This window comes from Panthera leo, chromosome A2 (assembly GCF_018350215.1).
Source record: "Panthera leo isolate Ple1 chromosome A2, P.leo_Ple1_pat1.1, whole genome shotgun sequence".
In the NCBI taxonomy this organism is placed as follows: Eukaryota; Metazoa; Chordata; class Mammalia; order Carnivora; family Felidae; genus Panthera; species Panthera leo.
In genome coordinates this window covers 544,848-560,891 of record NC_056680.1, presented here as the reverse complement: position 1 = coordinate 560,891, position 16,044 = coordinate 544,848, and the positions used below count along the sequence as shown (strand labels likewise).

At 68.1% G+C, this 16,044-nt stretch overlaps 1 protein-coding gene across 2 annotated transcripts; it reads right to left on the bottom strand.

The window, feature by feature from the left end:
* Positions 1–558: 558 nt before the first annotated feature.
* Positions 559–12,407, bottom strand: ARHGAP45 (Rho GTPase activating protein 45). 2 transcript variants are annotated; one of them, XM_042927752.1, is made up of 23 exons: positions 11,976–12,407; positions 10,755–11,082; positions 7,856–7,999; positions 7,559–7,643; positions 7,383–7,455; positions 7,217–7,280; positions 6,989–7,126; positions 6,846–6,910; positions 6,629–6,739; positions 6,459–6,539; positions 4,836–5,018; positions 4,516–4,653; positions 4,232–4,422; positions 4,004–4,128; positions 3,835–3,918; positions 3,613–3,699; positions 3,348–3,520; positions 2,851–3,039; positions 2,619–2,756; positions 2,296–2,522; positions 2,018–2,210; positions 1,222–1,330; positions 559–881 (listed from the first exon to the last, which is right to left on the bottom strand). In XM_042927752.1, exons 1-23 carry the CDS (start codon positions 12,063–12,065, stop codon positions 559–561), a joined length of 3,339 nt encoding a protein of 1,112 aa, XP_042783686.1. In that variant the 5' UTR covers positions 12,066–12,407. The 2 variants fall into 2 exon arrangements, with proteins under 2 accessions (XP_042783686.1, XP_042783685.1); XM_042927751.1 differs by lacking the exon at positions 11,976–12,407 and adding an exon at positions 11,770–11,926.
* Between the last annotated feature and the right edge of the window lie 3,637 nt (positions 12,408–16,044).

The window sequence follows — 16,044 nt, the reverse complement described above, 5'->3', positions numbered from 1 at the left end:
CCACCACCAGAGAAGATAGGCTCCGATTTTAAACTTTATTTTAAGCAGAGTAAATGTGCATGTGAAAGATGTACATCGTGACCAAGATGGAGCTCACCACGCGCCTAAACCCCACGTGTCCCGACTCGGTTTTCCAGGAAAGCGAGGGCGTGGTGCTGCCACTGGCCGCTGCTGTCTGGCTTTCGGAGTGGCCTTCGGTGGTGGCCCAGCGGTGAGAGGTCAAGGCAGAGCTTGTAGGCCCACGGGGCAGCTGGCCCCGGGGGCAGGGCCGTGCGGCAGGGACGTCCGAGGCTTCTCTGAGCACACGGTCAGTCCCCGGACGACTGGACAGCAGGATCTCCCAGCGTGGCTGGGTCGGGTCACCAGGGCACACAGGCAGACGGAGCGGGCTTCGGCCTCACCCAGTGCCCCGGAAGCTTGTGGAAGAGGCAGCCGGCAGTGCCCTCACCGGTACGGGCTTGGAGGAAGAGGCCAGGCCTCCCGTGGCCTCCCGGTAACTGGACACCCACAGGGATGGGAGCCAGGAACACACGGCGTGCCCCACGCCCCGCGCCCCAGCTACACAAACTCGGGCTGCCTCTCGTGGCCGGTGCCCGCTGCGATCTGCCCATCGTGGAGCCACGTGACGGGCAGTCCGACCTCGGCCACATTGTTGCACTGATTGGTGTTGAACTCGGAAAGCTGCTCTGCCGGGCCCTCCCCGGCCCCGGCCCCCAGCTGCTCCTCGCTGCCGCTGCCGCTGCCCTGGGCCTCCTCCACGCTGGCCTCGCTGCCCTGCTTCTCCAGGAAGCTGAGGCGGTACGCGCCGCTGCCCGCCGGGGACGGCAACTCCGAGGCCTCCTCCCCCTCGGAGTCGGAGTCGTTGGAGGCCACTTGGGATTCTGCGAAGCCAAGGAAGGTGGGGTGGGGGCAGAGAGGCCAGTTGCGCCGTGACCAGGAGGGACCTGGGGTCCACCGCCTGACCTGCTGTCCTCTCGCCTGGCCCGCTCCCCGCCCTGGGACCACCCACCCGCAGGCCGAGGTGCGGGCTCAAGGCCTAGGGCACCCACGTCGGTATCTACAGAACACCTCAAAAAGGCGTCTCTTTGCTGGCATTTGCAACAAATTAAGAGTTGATATAGGAGATGTCCCTGCCCATGGGGCATGTGGCCTCCAAAGCCCCTGACGTGGCCCCCTAACACCACATGGTCTGCCAGCGGGCATCCAGGCTGCCCCGCTCACCTGGACCCCCGTCTGCAGGCTCCTCCCGCAGCGGGAGGGCAGCCCCTGCACCCGCCTCCGGGCATGGCGCCTGTACCCCATCCTCAGCCCGCCGGTCATCCGTGTCCTCCTGTGGGCGGCAGAATGTGGTCAGCCGGGGTCCGGGATTCTGGCCCCTCCCAGGCTCTGTTCTCCGTCTGGTTAACTAAACACCCGGCGCGCGGATGGCCTGATGCCACTGTGCCCGGTGTCGCTAAGCAGGTGCGACTCGCCCACCTGGGGCAGAAGGCCGCGGCCGGCAAGGCCGAGGTCCCGTGTGGACGCCAGTGTGCCCTGCCGCCCCGAACACACACCCCCTGGAAGAGGGCCTTCCACGGGGACAGGAGCACGAGGCTCGAGAACAGAGCAGACGGGGCTGGCGGACAGGAGAACGGCGGCACGAGATTAAAACCCAGCAGCCAGCTGAGCTGGCAGGTTGGACCCAGCTGGGCAGCACGTGAGCGTGAGGATGTGCTGTAGGCGGCACGGAGACGGGAGACCCACGGGGCCGGGCCGAACGCGAGGTCCGAGGTGGGCTCTGGAGGGGGGGGGGGGGGGGGGGGGGGGGCACGGCCACAGGGCCTTTGCACCAACAGTGGCTCTCCCTCAAGGGTCGAGCCCTTCCTCCATCAGTTCTTTGCTTAAAAGATGCCTCCAAGGCCACTTCTGACCACCCGGCCCAAAGCAAGCGCGTCAGTCATTCTGCCTCCGGCCCGGCCCCCTGCTCAGAGCGGGCAGCCCTACGGTCCGCCAACACCCTCCCCTGGCCCCCAGGCACCTCGGGCTCCTCCTCGAAGACCAGGTCGTAGTGGGCGATGAGGGTCTCCACGATGCGGGCCTGGTGGGGGTAGTCCACCAGGGAGGACAGGGACACGGTGGCCTCGGTGGGCCTTGGCCGCAGCAGCGTGGGTCCAAACACGATGCCCAGGTTCCCCGGGGTCATCTTGTTGTCCTGCTCCACCTCCACGATCCTGGGGGCCACGCGGGCGCGGGAGCAGGTGTGAATGGCTCCCCCAGGCCCCCCACAACCCGGACCCCTGCCAGGCCGGCCCTCACCTGCGCAGGTGTCGCAGCAGGTACCGCAGTGTGGCCCTGTTCTCGGGCGGCAGGCCCTGCAGGCGCTCCCGCAGCCGGCCCGCCATGGCCACGGCTGCAGCCTCGCTCTCGGCGGCGTCGGGCCGGCCCCGTGACGCCGCCTTGGCCTCGGCCTCCGCCTTCAGACTGTCCTTGGCCAGCCCCACGAGCTCGTGGTAGAGGCGGAAGGAGATGAGCGGTTCGGGCAGCTGTGGGTGACGGGTCGGACGGGGTCAGAGGCCCCCAGCCCGCCAGTCCTCCCCCCGCCCACCCCCGGTCCCGGCTCAGCGGGCACTCGGCCCCACCTGGCGCAGGTAGAGTTTGAGGACGTTGCTGACGTCGTGGGGCGAGGCCTGGGACAGTTCCACCAGCTCCTTGCCGTTCTCGAAGTCCTGGCACAGCTTCTCCACGCGCGTTTTCACCCCGTTGACCCGGTAGATGCCCTGTGGGGGCCGTGGTCAGCACGGCCCCTGCCCGCTGCCGCCCTCCCCCCCCCCCCCAGGACGAACCCCCCGCTGCTGCCCCGGGGCTGGTCACCTTGGTGTGCAGCGCCCGCCGCTCGATCTCACAGATGCACTTCTTGACGATGAAGGGCACGCCGTCGGGCGTGCCACGGGCCGCCTGGCCGAAGTCCTGGCCAAAGAGCTGCAGGCGGCCTTGGAGCTTCTTGTGGCCGCACTGGATGGCCAGCGTCTCCAGGCACTTCTTGTGGCAGGCCAGGCAGCACTGCGGCGGGCGGCGTGTCAGCGGCCCCCTCCCAGCGCCCTCCCGACCCTCACTCCCTCGTGGCGTCTCCGGAAGCGCCACCGCTCCCGGCTCACTCTGTCTCCTCGGCTGGGGGGACACGCCTGTGCCTGCCACCCCAGCTCCTTCCTTCCAGACGCCTCGCTTTTCCTGCCGACAGCCCGGCAGTCCTGCCTCCGGGCCTTGGGCGCTCCCCCGGGGCCCTCCGGTCTCCAGATGCTCCCCTCTGCTCCCAGCTGAGCGGACCCCCCCGAGCACGTAGCCCCGGCCGTCCCCCGAGCTCGACCCACCTCCTCGCACTCGGCGCCCTGGAAGTAGACGTAGCTGTTGCACTCCCTGCACTTGGCTGGCGTGCGCAGCTTCCGCAGCCGGTGCGTTCGCGCCGCCTTGGACAGCCCCACGTGGCGGAAGGGCCCGCTGGGCACGGCCACCGGCAGCTCGGGGGCCATGCCGTTGAGGTCGGCTGCGGGGCGGGTCCAGCAGTCAGCTTCGCGGCCGCAGGCCAGCACCGGGCCCACCGGCCTCCCCCTGACACCAGGCCCGGGGGCCCCTCACCCTGCTCGAAGGCTGATGCCCCTGCGCTGCCGTCCTGGTCCGCCAGCTCCTCGCCGGATGACATCCGCTGCAGCTTCTTAAAGTCCCCTGCACGGGAGACCGGCGTCGGGCACCCCGAGCCACGAGGGACTCTCCCCAGAGGGCTCACGGCTGCCACAGCGTCCCATCACCCCCCCCCCCCCCCGGCTGCCCCAGACGCCCGGCAGGCGGGGGCCTCTTCACCTGAGCCAGGGCCGGGGTCCAGGCTGCCGTCGGAGTCTGCGGTGCTGCTGGGCCACGACTTGTGCACCTGGTGGCCACACCCACCTGCAGAAGGAGGCGTGTCTCCAGTGGGGGGGGGGGGGCGGGCGCGGGGAAGCCACACCCACCCCGCACTGCGCCAGGCGCTCACCCCTGCGGTCCTTGGCCAGCGCCCCCTCGGTGGGCCCGCTTTCCTCCTCGGGACCGCCAGCGGCCTCTGTCCCCACGGCGTCGCTGACGTTGAGGCTACCCTTCCGGGTGCGCATGACCGGAGACCTGGTGGACGGAGCCAGAGGGAGGGGATGGGCGGGGGGGTCACAGAGGCGCTGCAGGCGGGCGGGAAGCCCGGCCCCCGCGGGGCCCGTGCCGCTGGCCGTACCAGGTGTTGGTGGAGACGTAGGGCTCGAAGTCGTAGCGCACGTCGGGCTCATCGCCCCGCTGCAGCTGGCACACGTGGGAGGCGTACTGCTGGCCGGGGTCGTACAGCTTGCTGCTCTCGCACAGCATCTGGAAGTGCACGGGCAGCGGGGCCGTCTGCATGTGCATCATCTGGTAGTAGGAGATGGTGGCCTGCGGGCGGGCGGGCAGGCGGGTGGGTAGGCTGCACCGACCGGGCCCAGGGCCCCCCTGCCCCCCGCCCGTGGCCAGAGCGCGGGGCCGCACCGACTTGATGGTCTGGTCGCTCTGCCGGATGACCTCCTGGATCTGCCGCAGCACCGTCACCTTGGCGTCCTCCAGCTCCTGCTTCTGCGTCTTGGCATCGGCCACACACGTGCGGTAGGTGGCCATGGCCTCCTCCGCCTGCATGGGGGCAGAGGGGTGCCCGGAGATGCCTCAGCCCGGCCTCGGCCCCCGGGACGTCGCCAGGCCGGCCGCAGGAACCGAGGCGGCAGAACGGGCTGGGACGCGTTCCCACGGGACACGCAGCCTGGGCCGGTGCCGCGGGGTTCTGCCGCCGGGGCCCCCTCCTTGTCTGCGCTCACCTTGTTCTTGGCCTCCTCCTCCAGACGCCTCCGCTTGTCCAGGGTCTTGGAGGCCGCGGCCCCGGGCCCCGTGCCTGCCTGCTCCTCCTCGGCCTTGGCCGCCAGGAAGCGGGCCTTGCTGTGGTCCTCACAGCGCTGCCCGTAGCCCTGCTTGGCCTTGCGAAGGTTGGACTCGGCCTCTTGCTGCGGGCAGGAGGGTGAGGGCGCCAGTCCAGAGCTGGGCTCCAGCTGGGCTCCGCCTCCCGGCCCCTGTCCCCAACCACCGCCATCAGCCACCCACACGTCTTGTGCCCACGGCCCTGCGGGGCAGACAGAGGCCCTACCCAAGAGTGGACAGGAGAACAGGAGGGGACGCCTGCCTACGGACCCTGGGAGGAACGGGCGTCTGGTGTGCCCACATCACAGCCCCCGCAGCTGAGACCTCCACCCACCCCCGCCAGAGTGGTGGCCACCCTCCCGTCTCTCACTTCCCCTCCTACGCAGGAAAGGTGTAAGCCGCCCCGGCAGGAAGCCGGGCACCCTGAGGGTTGGTCAGAAACATGGCGAGTCTTCTGGGGGCCACGCCCCAGCCTGCGCCGTCAGAGGCTTAAACGTACAGAAACTAGCTTGTGCAAATACCAGGGGAAACGTGGAGAGGGTCTGAAAACCATTTCGCTGTGGGAAGGCCTTGAACATGGGACACAGACCCAGAAACCACACAAGAAAAGGCTACCGCTGACACGCTCAGGCTTCTGGCTGGCAAAACAGGGCCAAAGGTAGAGTCAAAAGCCAAAGACGATAAACCGGGGCGGGGGGGGGGGGGCCGTAACTCACATCAGCAAGGGCTGAGATCTCTAGTACGTCAAGAGCTCTGACAAATCAGTAAGAAAGAAAGAAAGAAGGCATCATCCAGCCCAAGATGAACAAAGGGCAGGAAACAAGTGTTTCGAGGAGGGAAGCAGAGGGAGCTCAGGAGAGGCTCACACGTTCACACCCGCCCCCAGCCGTCCTGCTTTGGGCACCCGTCGGAGATAAATGTCCGGTCGCAGGTCCGAGAGACGGACGCAAGGTGTCACAGCGCTGGTGCCTGAAACGCCAACAGCCCAGCGGTGACGGGAAGGTAGCAGTAGGATTTAGTGAACTAAGTCCGGTGGCCTCCACAGCTGAGCACCTGGAGCGGAAGATGCCCCCCTCCCCGCCCCCCCCCCCCCCCCCCAGATTGAGGTGCCCAAGCCTCCGGCCACGGGGACGGGGTGTAAAGGGCCAGGAGCAGAAGAGCCAACCCGACACGCTGGAGAGCATACGGAAGGGGAGGGGCGCTTGCTGGAAGGGGGGGCGGGGAGGTTTTCACTGAAGGCCCCGTTAACGTAGCTGGGAAACACACGGATGCTTCCCGCTTTGGAAAAGTCTAAAACCAAACTGGGGAAAAGAGACACAAAGGAGGCTGGTGCTCGCACCAGACCCGCTGCGCCTGCGCGGGGGGGCGCATGGGCTCCCCACTCCTCTCTGCACCGCCGCGGGTGGCAGCCCGGGATCTGTCCCACGCAGGGCCCGCGCCCCCCTCGGGCGCCACTGCCAGCCTCCTGCGGGCACAGGAGGCCACAGCGCCGGGCCCCTCCCACCACCCCGTCCCCGCCGGCCTACCAGCTTCCTCTGGGCACGGTGCCATGACTCCTTAATCTCCTTCCTGCGCTTCTCATGCTCAAGCCGCCTCAGGCTCAGGGGCTGGTGGGGGGCACAGACCGTGAGCGAGGGGGGGCCCTGGCACACCCCCGGCCTGCCCGCCCGCCCGCCCGGCCGCCCGCCCGGCCCACCTGGATGAAGGTCTGGTTCTGCAGCGTGCCCACCGCCTGCACCATGTTGTGGCCGAACTCCAGCTCCTGCTCTAGCGCCAGGGAGTAGATGGACAGGAGGGGCATGTGCGGCTGCGGGGTGGGGGCGGCGGTCACGGAGGAGGGCCCGGGCGGCCCCCCTTCCCTGTGGCCCCTCTGGGGGGTGTGGAGACTCACAGCCAGGCCCCAGGGACCCCACCTCCTGCATGACGCTCTGTCTGCAGTTATGCACGATTTTCTGCAGGCCTTTGGCGAAGTCCATCTCTGCGGGCGGGGGCGGCGTGAGTGCGGGGCTGCGGGGGCGGCGCCTTCCCCCGGCCCCGAACCCCGGGCCGCTCTTACCCAGCATCGTCCGCTTCTCCAGGTAGCCGATGAGGTCCTTCATGTACTTGGCCATGTTCTTGGCATACAGCAGCGCAGCATCCACACCGCCTTCGCAGCGCTGCAGCAACATGTCCACCTCCTCGGGGGGCAGGCAGCCTGCGGGGCGCCCGCTTAGCCCGGCCCGACGCCCCCCCTCCCTCCCTCCCCGCCCGCCGGGCCAGCGCCCGCCCGCCCGTCGTGTCTCACCGTCACAGTCCTCGGTGCTGGGGGTGGAGCCCTCGCTCCCCTGCGAGTACAGGCTCTCCATGGTCTGTGTGGGCGGGGGACGCGGGTGAGTCGCCCCCCTCCCACCCCCCGGCAGAGAGGGACGGCCCCCAGAGGACACGGGAGTGACTCACCCCACCCTGCTCACCTGGCTGGGGTCCCCAGGGGGCACCGACAGGAGGGTGCTGCTGTCCACTTCCCCCATGAGGAACTCGGACACGCTGCAGGGCAGGGCAGGGCAGGGCAGGGCAGGGCAGGGTGAGGGCCGAGACACATGCGGCCCCGGGCTCCCCAGCCTCGCCCCAGCAGCCCCACGGCACTCACGTGCTACTGAAGGAGACTGCGATGGTCTCCAGGGCCTTCTCAAACTCCCGCTTGTCAGACTCATTGTTGCACTCGTAATGGAAGGCTGGCGGGCAGAGACAAGGACGAGGCGGCTGACCCACCTCTGGAGGTGACCGCCCCTGCCTGCGGCCACCTGAAGGGAGCTCCCAGACCAGGGGAGCAGGAGGGCGGCCGTGCCTGTCAAACTGCCATGCGCCCTTCACAACCCGCTTCGAACGCCCCCTCCCCCGGGCAGCCCTCCCCGGAGCCCTCGCCACCCTGCCCCGGCTGGCTGACCTCTGATCTTGGCAATGAGGGTGCCCGCGGCAGTGAGCGTCTCCACGGTGTTGAGCAGCGGGAACCTGGAGATGATCTGTCGCATCACACGAAGGGCCTCCCCCAGGCACTCGTGGGCCAGGGGCCGGCGGGCCTCCAGCAGGTCTGTGGGGCACGGTGGGTGTGAGCAGGGAGGAGGCGCCTGGCCCCAGGAGAGCCAGGGGCCTGCCCCCTCCTCAGGGCTCCTGTCCCAGGATGGGGAGACTGAGGCAGAGGTGGGGAGGGCAGAGCTCACTGTGGGGCCTCAGGTGAGGCACAGCCCCTCTGGGCTGCGGGCCAGGGCCACAAAGGCCAGACCACGGCTCAGGCAGTCCCTTCTCAGAACTTTCTCTTCATGTCCTTCAAGAGACCAAACTCCTGCTCGTCCTTCAAGCTGCAGGCCTGGTGCCCCCTCCTCCGTGCAGCCCACCAGGCCCCTTTCCTGCCACAAGCTCACAGGGCTGCTCAAGTTGCTGTCCCAGCTCTGGACCCGCCCTGCCTCCTGCCACGATCTGCTCTCCCCTGCCAACCACCCCGTGAGGCAGGTGCGGTCATCATCCCCATTCTGTAGATGAGGAAGCTGAGGCACAGAGAGGGGCAGGGCGTTCTCAAGGATGATGGAGCTTTTCTGTGTTCACTAGCTCTGCAGGTATGAGAACTCCAGACAGGAGGACCCCAGGTGGCCTTATCTCCAGGGCAATGGGGAGCCATAGAAGGTGCTAGAGCAAAGCAGGGCAAGATCAGATCTGTGTTTTGGAACGTGCCTTTAAGTGCCCTCCATGAACGGTTTTGTTTTATTTTTTTAAGATTTCAGTTTTAAGTTATCTCTGTACCCAACCTGGAGCTTGAACTCACAACCCCAAGATCAAGAGGCACACACTCTGGGCACCTGGGTGGCTCAGTCGGTTAAGCATCCAGTTTTGGCTCAGGTCACGATCTCGTGGTTCGTGGGTTCAAGCCCTAGGTGGGGCTCCCTGCTGTCAGCACAGAGCCTGTTCGGGGTCCTCTGTCCCCCTTTCTCTCTGCCCCTCCCTTGCTCGTGCGCACACACTCTCAAAAATAAAAATAATTTTTTAAATGTTTTTTTAAAAAAATCACTAAAAAAAAAAAGTCACGGGGCGCTTGGGTGGCTCGGTCGCCGGAGTGTCCGACTTCAGCTCAGGATATGATCTCGTGGTTCGTGGGTTCAAGCCCCACATCAGGCTCTGTCTGCCTGGAGCCTACATTGGATTCTGTGTCTCCCTCTCTCTCTAACCCTGCCCTGCTCACTCTGTCTCTCTTAAAAATAAACATAAAAAAAAAAAAATACAAAAAAGCCACATGTCTACGGACGGAGCCAGCCAGGCGCTCCCCCACAGTCTTCGTTACCGTGTGTGCAGACGACACTGTGTGCAAAACACACGCCATTAAAACCACAGGAGTCAGTGGAAGGAGAAGGGCCGACTGCAGACACGAGACACGGAGGCAGCCTCACCTCCTGTGGCCCCCGCGCCCCGACTCCGAGCCTGGCAGACGACGTTCAAGACACCAGGTAGAGCCTCGTGGGCACTGAGGACCCCACTGAAAGCCACCTCTGGGGAGACCCCAGCACCTCACGCCCAAGCACACGCTCGCTGCCTAAGATGACTTGGGGGGGGGGGGAGCTTCAGGAAGCCAGGGAAGCCAGCCATGGGGGGCGGGGGTCACAGGCACACCCCTTCCCGAGAAGGTCCTTCCCCACACCTGCACCTGCCCCGGCCCCGCAAAGCCCAGGTGCCCCGGACGTGCTGCCAGCCGGACCAGGGGACCCTGCACTGTCCCCTCACTTGGGGCTCCACCCAGAGTGGGTCTTACTGTCCTCACAACCATCACAGCATGCCGAGGACATCTGACCCCCGCCGGCTACCCCGCAGGCCCCGTCGTGGCCCCATTTCACAGAAGAGACACCTGAGCTCAGAGGAGGAGGCCCAGCAGGGGAAGGGCCCAGACTCAACCCACATCCTCTCTCGCAGGTGCCCAAAGCGGGTAGAAGGGCGCCCTGCCCCGGGCCCAACCTCCCTCAGGACGCAGCCTGGCTCGGCCCCGCCCAGGCCCGGCCTCCAAGGAAGCACAGGGATCCGATCGAGAGGAACCAGGAACTGAGATTAGAGAGTTTCCCCAGGAAACAGCTCCGGCCCCCGCCTGGACCAGATAACCCTGGGGGGCTCCCACCTCCCGACCAGCAGGGCCAGGCCTCCGCTGCCGGGAAGGTCGGATCCCAGCTCCCGCCCCTCCTTGGCTGGAAGAGCCCGGGGGGTCAGGGCCCGACGAGGGGCCTCTGTTTCCTCATCTGTAAAGCAGGCGCCTGGGGGAGCGGGTCAGAGCACTTGGCACGGTCCCGGCACTGCGGTTTCTGGGAGGAGCGGGCAGGGCCACGGGCTGCGCACGAGGTGCCAGGGACAAACAGGAAGCGGATGAAAATAACTCGGCAGGAAGCTGGGCCGTCAGCGCCGCACGCAGGAGAAAACGGAACTGCCATCCCGCAGGCCACTGGCTCCCCCTCGTCCCCCCGAATCTGTCCCCGGCCAGACCTCAGCCCACCTCCAGTCCACGCGGGTTCCAACCTGCAGGGCGGACCTTGTCCAGCCCTGGCTCTGACATTTCCTGTGGTCCCCCATTGCCCGCAGGATCACGTCTGGGGTCCTTCACCACACGCTTCACACGCCCCGAAACCTGTTCCCCTAAGCACATCTCCATCTTGGGTCTGAGCTTGCACACGTGACGTTCCCTCTGCCCCGGTGCCATTCTCTCCTGGTGGCCACCCAACTCCTACACACCCCTCGGAGCCCTAGCTGCGGTGGCATCGCCTTCTGAGCCTCGCTGACCCCCCACCCAGGCCCCCGGGGCCCCTGCCGCTTCTCACCGTCATGCAGAACGCACTCCTTGAGCTTCTCCAAGCCTTCGGCAAAGCGGCCCACGTCGGCCAGCAGGTGGGAGATGTCCTCCACGGTGTCGGGGCACGGCCCCTCGGGGGGCAGCTCGGCAGGGCTGGTGGTGGTCAGAGGGCTGCGGTGGCCCCGGCCTAGCGTCCAGGTGCTGGATCCGGACAGCGGGAAGCCAGCAGCGCTGGCGTGGCGGCTCAGGCTGGTGGGCCGCTTGAGTGTACCCGTGGCCTTGGCATTTGAGGCTGCGCCTGGTGGCTCCAGGCTGGGTCCGAGGGACACATCAGCCCCGTCTTTCCTGGGCAGCTCCTGGGAGGGCGGGGGAGGAGGGTGACGCAGGTGCTCCGGCCCAGGCACCGCCTCAGTTTCCCCAGAAGTACAGCGGGGCTCCGGAGGGTCTTCGGCCTGACCCCTCGGGGATCAGAGGCCAGAGGTCAGAGGGCTGAGATTTGGTGCCCTGCCCCGCCCACACCTGTTACCCAACATCCTCTTCCCCAGCTCTTTCACAAACAACCGTCTTTGCCCAAACCACAGCCAGGGGTGGGGCCTGTGAGGGCGTGGGGGAGGGGCACCCCACTTCCTGGTGGGGCAGGGAGGGCCGGGAGGGGGTCCTCAGCCCCTGCAGCCCCCTCTGGCTGCTGCACACACACCTCCTCCCTGGTGGAGACACCTCTGTCGATTCCTGTAGACCCCCAAGCCCCACGGACACGCCCAGGCCTTGTAGAGTGTCCCCAAACTTCATGGCTCTCCAGACCCGAGGGAGGCACCCCCCGGCCCTGTTTTGTGCTCTGCACCTCTAACCCTTGGGCGCAGTGGTTGTGCTATGGCTCTCAAACACCGACGGCACCACTGCCCCCAGGTTCCCTGACCACCGCCCTGCGGAGCCCCAGGCCCAATGCCGCCCCGACCCGGGCACCCTCCCACCTACTCCCCGGGCCCCACGGCCGGCCCTGGTCCAAGCAGAGGGATGTGGGGGTCAACCCAACGCGCTCCTACCGTGAGCTGAACGCCAGGGTCCCGGCCTTTCCTGCGTGGCCCATGCAGTCCAGCCCGGTGGGGGCTGTAGCTGGCGTGAGTCCCCCGCCTGCCCAGCATGGAGCTGCTGGGCCCCCAGCACAAGGCACGCGCCCCTGGGCCCCTGCCGCCTGGGTGTTACTCCAAGGCCCCCGCCCGCTCTGCGCTCCCCACAGAGGCTCACTCACCCCCAAGGGCTGTGGGCTGGGGCTTCCCGCCCGGTTCTTTTTGGAGATGGAAGGGGTTTTCATAAGCTCCCGCTTCTTCCTGGAGAACATGGTGGGACCTGGGCCCAGTGGCCCAAGACAGGCGGGCTGGGGTCACGCAGGCTGGGGGGTCTCAACGCTGCAGCTCTCCCTCCTGGCTGCCTCGGGGCCACATTGCCGCCGGCCACCCCCTCCCCAGCTGTCAGGCCCACGTGACAGGCCCAGCCCTCATTGGCGGGCCCTCCCCCCGACAGGAAAAGGCCTCCGGAGGCGGTGAGTGACAGAGACGCAGACCTGCCCCCCACCCTCCCTGGCCTCAGCCTGGCCCTCCTCACAGTGGGCTTGAAGGTGGGGTCCCGGGTCCCACCCCCAGCTTCCGCTTTCGGGAGCTCTGCGCATGTGCTGGCCAGGGTGCCTGCGCCCTGCACTGATGCCCCGGTGTGTGGCGAGGGCACACGCAGACGCCCAGGCGCGGCCAGGAGTACGCACACACGCGTGCACAAGGACACGTGCTCGGACGTCATGAAGCCCGCACGTGGAATGGACAAGCCAGGGCTTCCCTCTCAGACCCTGAGCTTGGACACACGCTATCCAGGCCCCCCGTCCTCCCTCCTCTGGCCACCGGGCAGCACAGGGCACAGCAGGCCACTGTCCCCAGCCCTATTCCCACAGTCCAGGGACACACACAGACCATCACACTTGCCAAGCAGCAGCACTGACGAGGCGTCTTTGGAAACAAGCCTGAGGCTACCCAGCCACGAGACCAGCCACGTGTAGGGACCCCCGCTCCCCTCCTCCAACCACCTCTTCTCTTGAAGACCCCTCACCAGTCAGAGGCTTCTCCCCTCCCCCATTCTTCTCACTTCTGGAGTCCCACCCCATCCCCAAACCCCAACAACCCCTTTTCCCTCCCCAACACTGACCCCACTGACCTCTGGTGGGAGGGGCAGGTCTACAGGGCACAGGGCCCGTAGACCACAGCCTCTGGTGCCAAACCCGCCTCTCCAGGCCCGGGCCCATCCACAAACCCAGCTGGGAAGCCCCTTGAGGATCCTAGCACCCATTGCTCTGGGGCCTAGTTTCAGGGGTGAGGGCTGGCTGGCAGACTTCTGGCCTGGTCAGGACACCTGAGGTCTGGGCGACCCCCAATGGGCTTTTCCAAGTCTTCTGGAACATTCCCCAGCCTTGACCTCCTCCTCCCCACCAGGCTCTCCTAGGTACTGCCCTCAGCCGCCAGGCCCACATGGGCACGTGAGGGCCAGTGACCAGTGTCCAGGCTCTATGGAAGGCCACCCTTGCACGTGAGACCCCCAGTCCCCAGTCCACCAGAGGCCCCCAGAGCTGGGGGTCCAGTCGGCCACAGCCAGACTCTCACATGTACCCTACAAAATTGCATCAGTGTCGGGGGACACGTGCGGGACACTCGGGGAACAGGGGCCAGTGTCCAGACGCATATGGAAAGCCGCGTTTGGACTGACCTGCAGCCTGTGCGCGCGCGGGTACGTGCGGGCGCGCGCACACACACACACACACACACACACACACACACACACACACACACGGTTTCACCCCATGAATTCTCTATTTCCTCCAGGGCGATGGATCCTCTGAGAGCCTGCGACTGGGCTGCCGGAGTCTCCCAGCAACCCCACACAGGAGGTGCTGGGGTCCTCGAGGAGCCCAGTGAGGAGTCGGGGTGCTGTGGGCGTGGCACGAGGCCTGCCCCCACTCCCGCCTCCTACCCGTCCCCCCCCTCTTCCCCCTGGTCCTTGGAGAAGTACAGGAGCACCCGGGGGAGGGCGGCCGGAGGGGCGGTCAGCCCCCGGCCCGGCCCCCAGCCCCACCTTATCCTCAGCCCCGTCCAGGCGCGGCGGGCGCCCGCGCCAACGTGGTCTGGCTCCCTGAGAAGTGCACGCCGCGCCCCTCCCCGCGCCGCGCCAGCTCTCCGAAGACGCGAGCCAGGGCGCAGCGCCCTCCCGGCGGCACCTGGAAGCGCGGGCGGCCCCCGGGAACGCGGCCGCCTCGAAGGCCTCCGCCAACTCGGACCGCGCTGCGGGCCCCGCAGGGTCAGCGTGTGGCCGGCGCCAAACCCGGGTGGGCGGGGCCGGGGGCTGCTGGACACGCCCGAGGCCCGCCCACACCACCCTCCGGCTCACTCTGGCCCTGCCCCCCGAGACCTGGCCCCCCCGGACGCCCCCCTCCTCCTGCCGGGCCTCGCCCGCCTGTAGGCCCATCCCTTCCCTAGCCCCGCCCCCTCGGGCCGCGCCCGCTCCAGGCCCCGCCCTCTTCCCTCCCGGGCCCGCCCCTTCCCCGGACCCACCTGCTGCTCGTCCGGCAGCCCCGGGACCCGTCCCGGTTCCGTTCGGCCCCGCCGCCAGCCCTCGAGCCTCGCCTCCGCTCAGGGTAGAGCCAGGTGGGCGTCGCGTGGCCGTGTCCGCGCTCCTGTGGCCCCGCTCACCTGCTCTCGAGGGGCTGCGCGCCGCCCGGACAGCGGACCCGCCCGTCACCGTGATGGCCGGGCGCGTGCAGAGCGCCACACACTCTCCCTTGCAGCCCGGGGCCCGGCGCCGTCAGCTCCCGCCAGGCTGGGGCCACCTGGGCCCGACCCCCCCTGCCCCCCCTGCCCACCCCCCCCCCCCCCCGAGCCCAGCCCGCTCGGGCCCTCGGGACCGGGTATCACCGTCCCCGGCGTGCCCTCCTCCCAAAGGTCGGGGCCCTCCAGCTCTGGCGGCCTCCTGCTGGGGCCTGACCCACCTTGACCCTGGGCCCCGGGCGCTGGGGACCCACCTGTGTGCGGTAAGCACCACGGAGCGGCCCTCCCGCACCACGGCCGGGAGGGAGGCTACTCCAGAGAAAGCGCCGGGAGCGGGGTCCGTGCCCCTGGTGGACTCGTCCTCGGGGGGTTCAGGGGGGGATGCCCTCACCAGCCGAGCCCGAGCCCTCTCCCCCAGGCCCGCCCCCACGCACCAGAAAGACCACAGCCGGGTCCCCCACCAGCGCCACGGCTGTCGCCAGCTTCCTCTTGTTGCCTCCGCTGTAGGTGCCCGCAGGTGGGTCCGCAAACTGCGGGAGTCCCAGGCGCGCCGGGCCCAAGCTCGCTGTCTGTGGGGCGGGGCGGGGCGGGGCGGGGCGGGGGGGAGGGGGGGCAGTACACGGGAGCGGGGGGGGGGGGACCAGATAGGGGGCACAGTGAGCGAGGGGGACGGACCAGATGGGGGGGCAGTACACGGGAGGGGGAGGGACCAGATGCGGGTTGGGGGGGACAGTACACGGGACGGGGACTAGGGTAAAAAACGGGGGAAGGTAAATAAAGAGGGTGGAGCCAGGGTGAAAGAGGGGGATGTGACCTGGCCACAAGTTGGGGAAGCCCTCAGTGGGAGGTGGGGTCACGGCCGGGGAAAGTCAGGTGCGGTAGGAAGGGGGCAGGTACAGAGCAGGAGCTGGGGGGCGGCTAGTGGGGAGAGGCGGACCCTGACTCGGTGCAGGGCCAAGGGAGCCAGGGTAGGGCTGTGATCCTGGAAGGAGGGAGGGGGAGGTCACCTGGGGAACCTGAGCTTCGGGCGAAGACTTCCAGGTGCTGGTGGCCGGCCAGCAGCTCGAAGACAGCGTCCGACTGAGGGCACTAGCCCCTGTGGCGGTGCGCAGCGAAGGTTCCCGGCCATGCTGGCAATGGGGGATGGGGGATGGGGGATGGGGGACAGGGGCCGGGGGGCTCAGGGACTTGGCTAGGCCCTGGCCGCTCGGGGGAGGGGGGGCAAACAGGGGCCTCAAGGCTCCCCCATCCTGGAGCACCATGGTAAGAGACGGGTGGGGGGCGTCTCAGGGCCCGGTCCACATGCGGGGGTGTGGGCGGTCGTGCCTGGGAGAGCGCCGCGTGGGGACGCACACAGGCTTGGGGGCCCGAGCCCGCTCACCTGTAGCCAGCCGGCACAGCCTCGCCACCACCGGGCAGCGCGTCCCCCGCCAGCATGCGAAACGTGGACGTCTTCCCTGCTCCCTTCACTCCCACCGGCCCGAAACACCGCGGGTGCCCCGCCGACGGCACTCGGCA

Coding starts and splice junctions, on each gene's coding strand:
- ARHGAP45 (XM_042927751.1), bottom strand. CDS start 11,868: ATGCTGGGCAGGCGGGGGACTCACGCCAGCTACAGCCCCCACCGGGCT. Junction 7,644..7,855: donor CCTCATTGCCAAGATCAGAG/GTCAGCCAGCCG, acceptor TCTGCCCGCCAG/CCTTCCATTACGAGTGCAAC. Junction 4,129..4,231: donor TACGTCTCCACCAACACCTG/GTACGGCCAGCG, acceptor TCCGTCCACCAG/GTCTCCGGTCATGCGCACCC.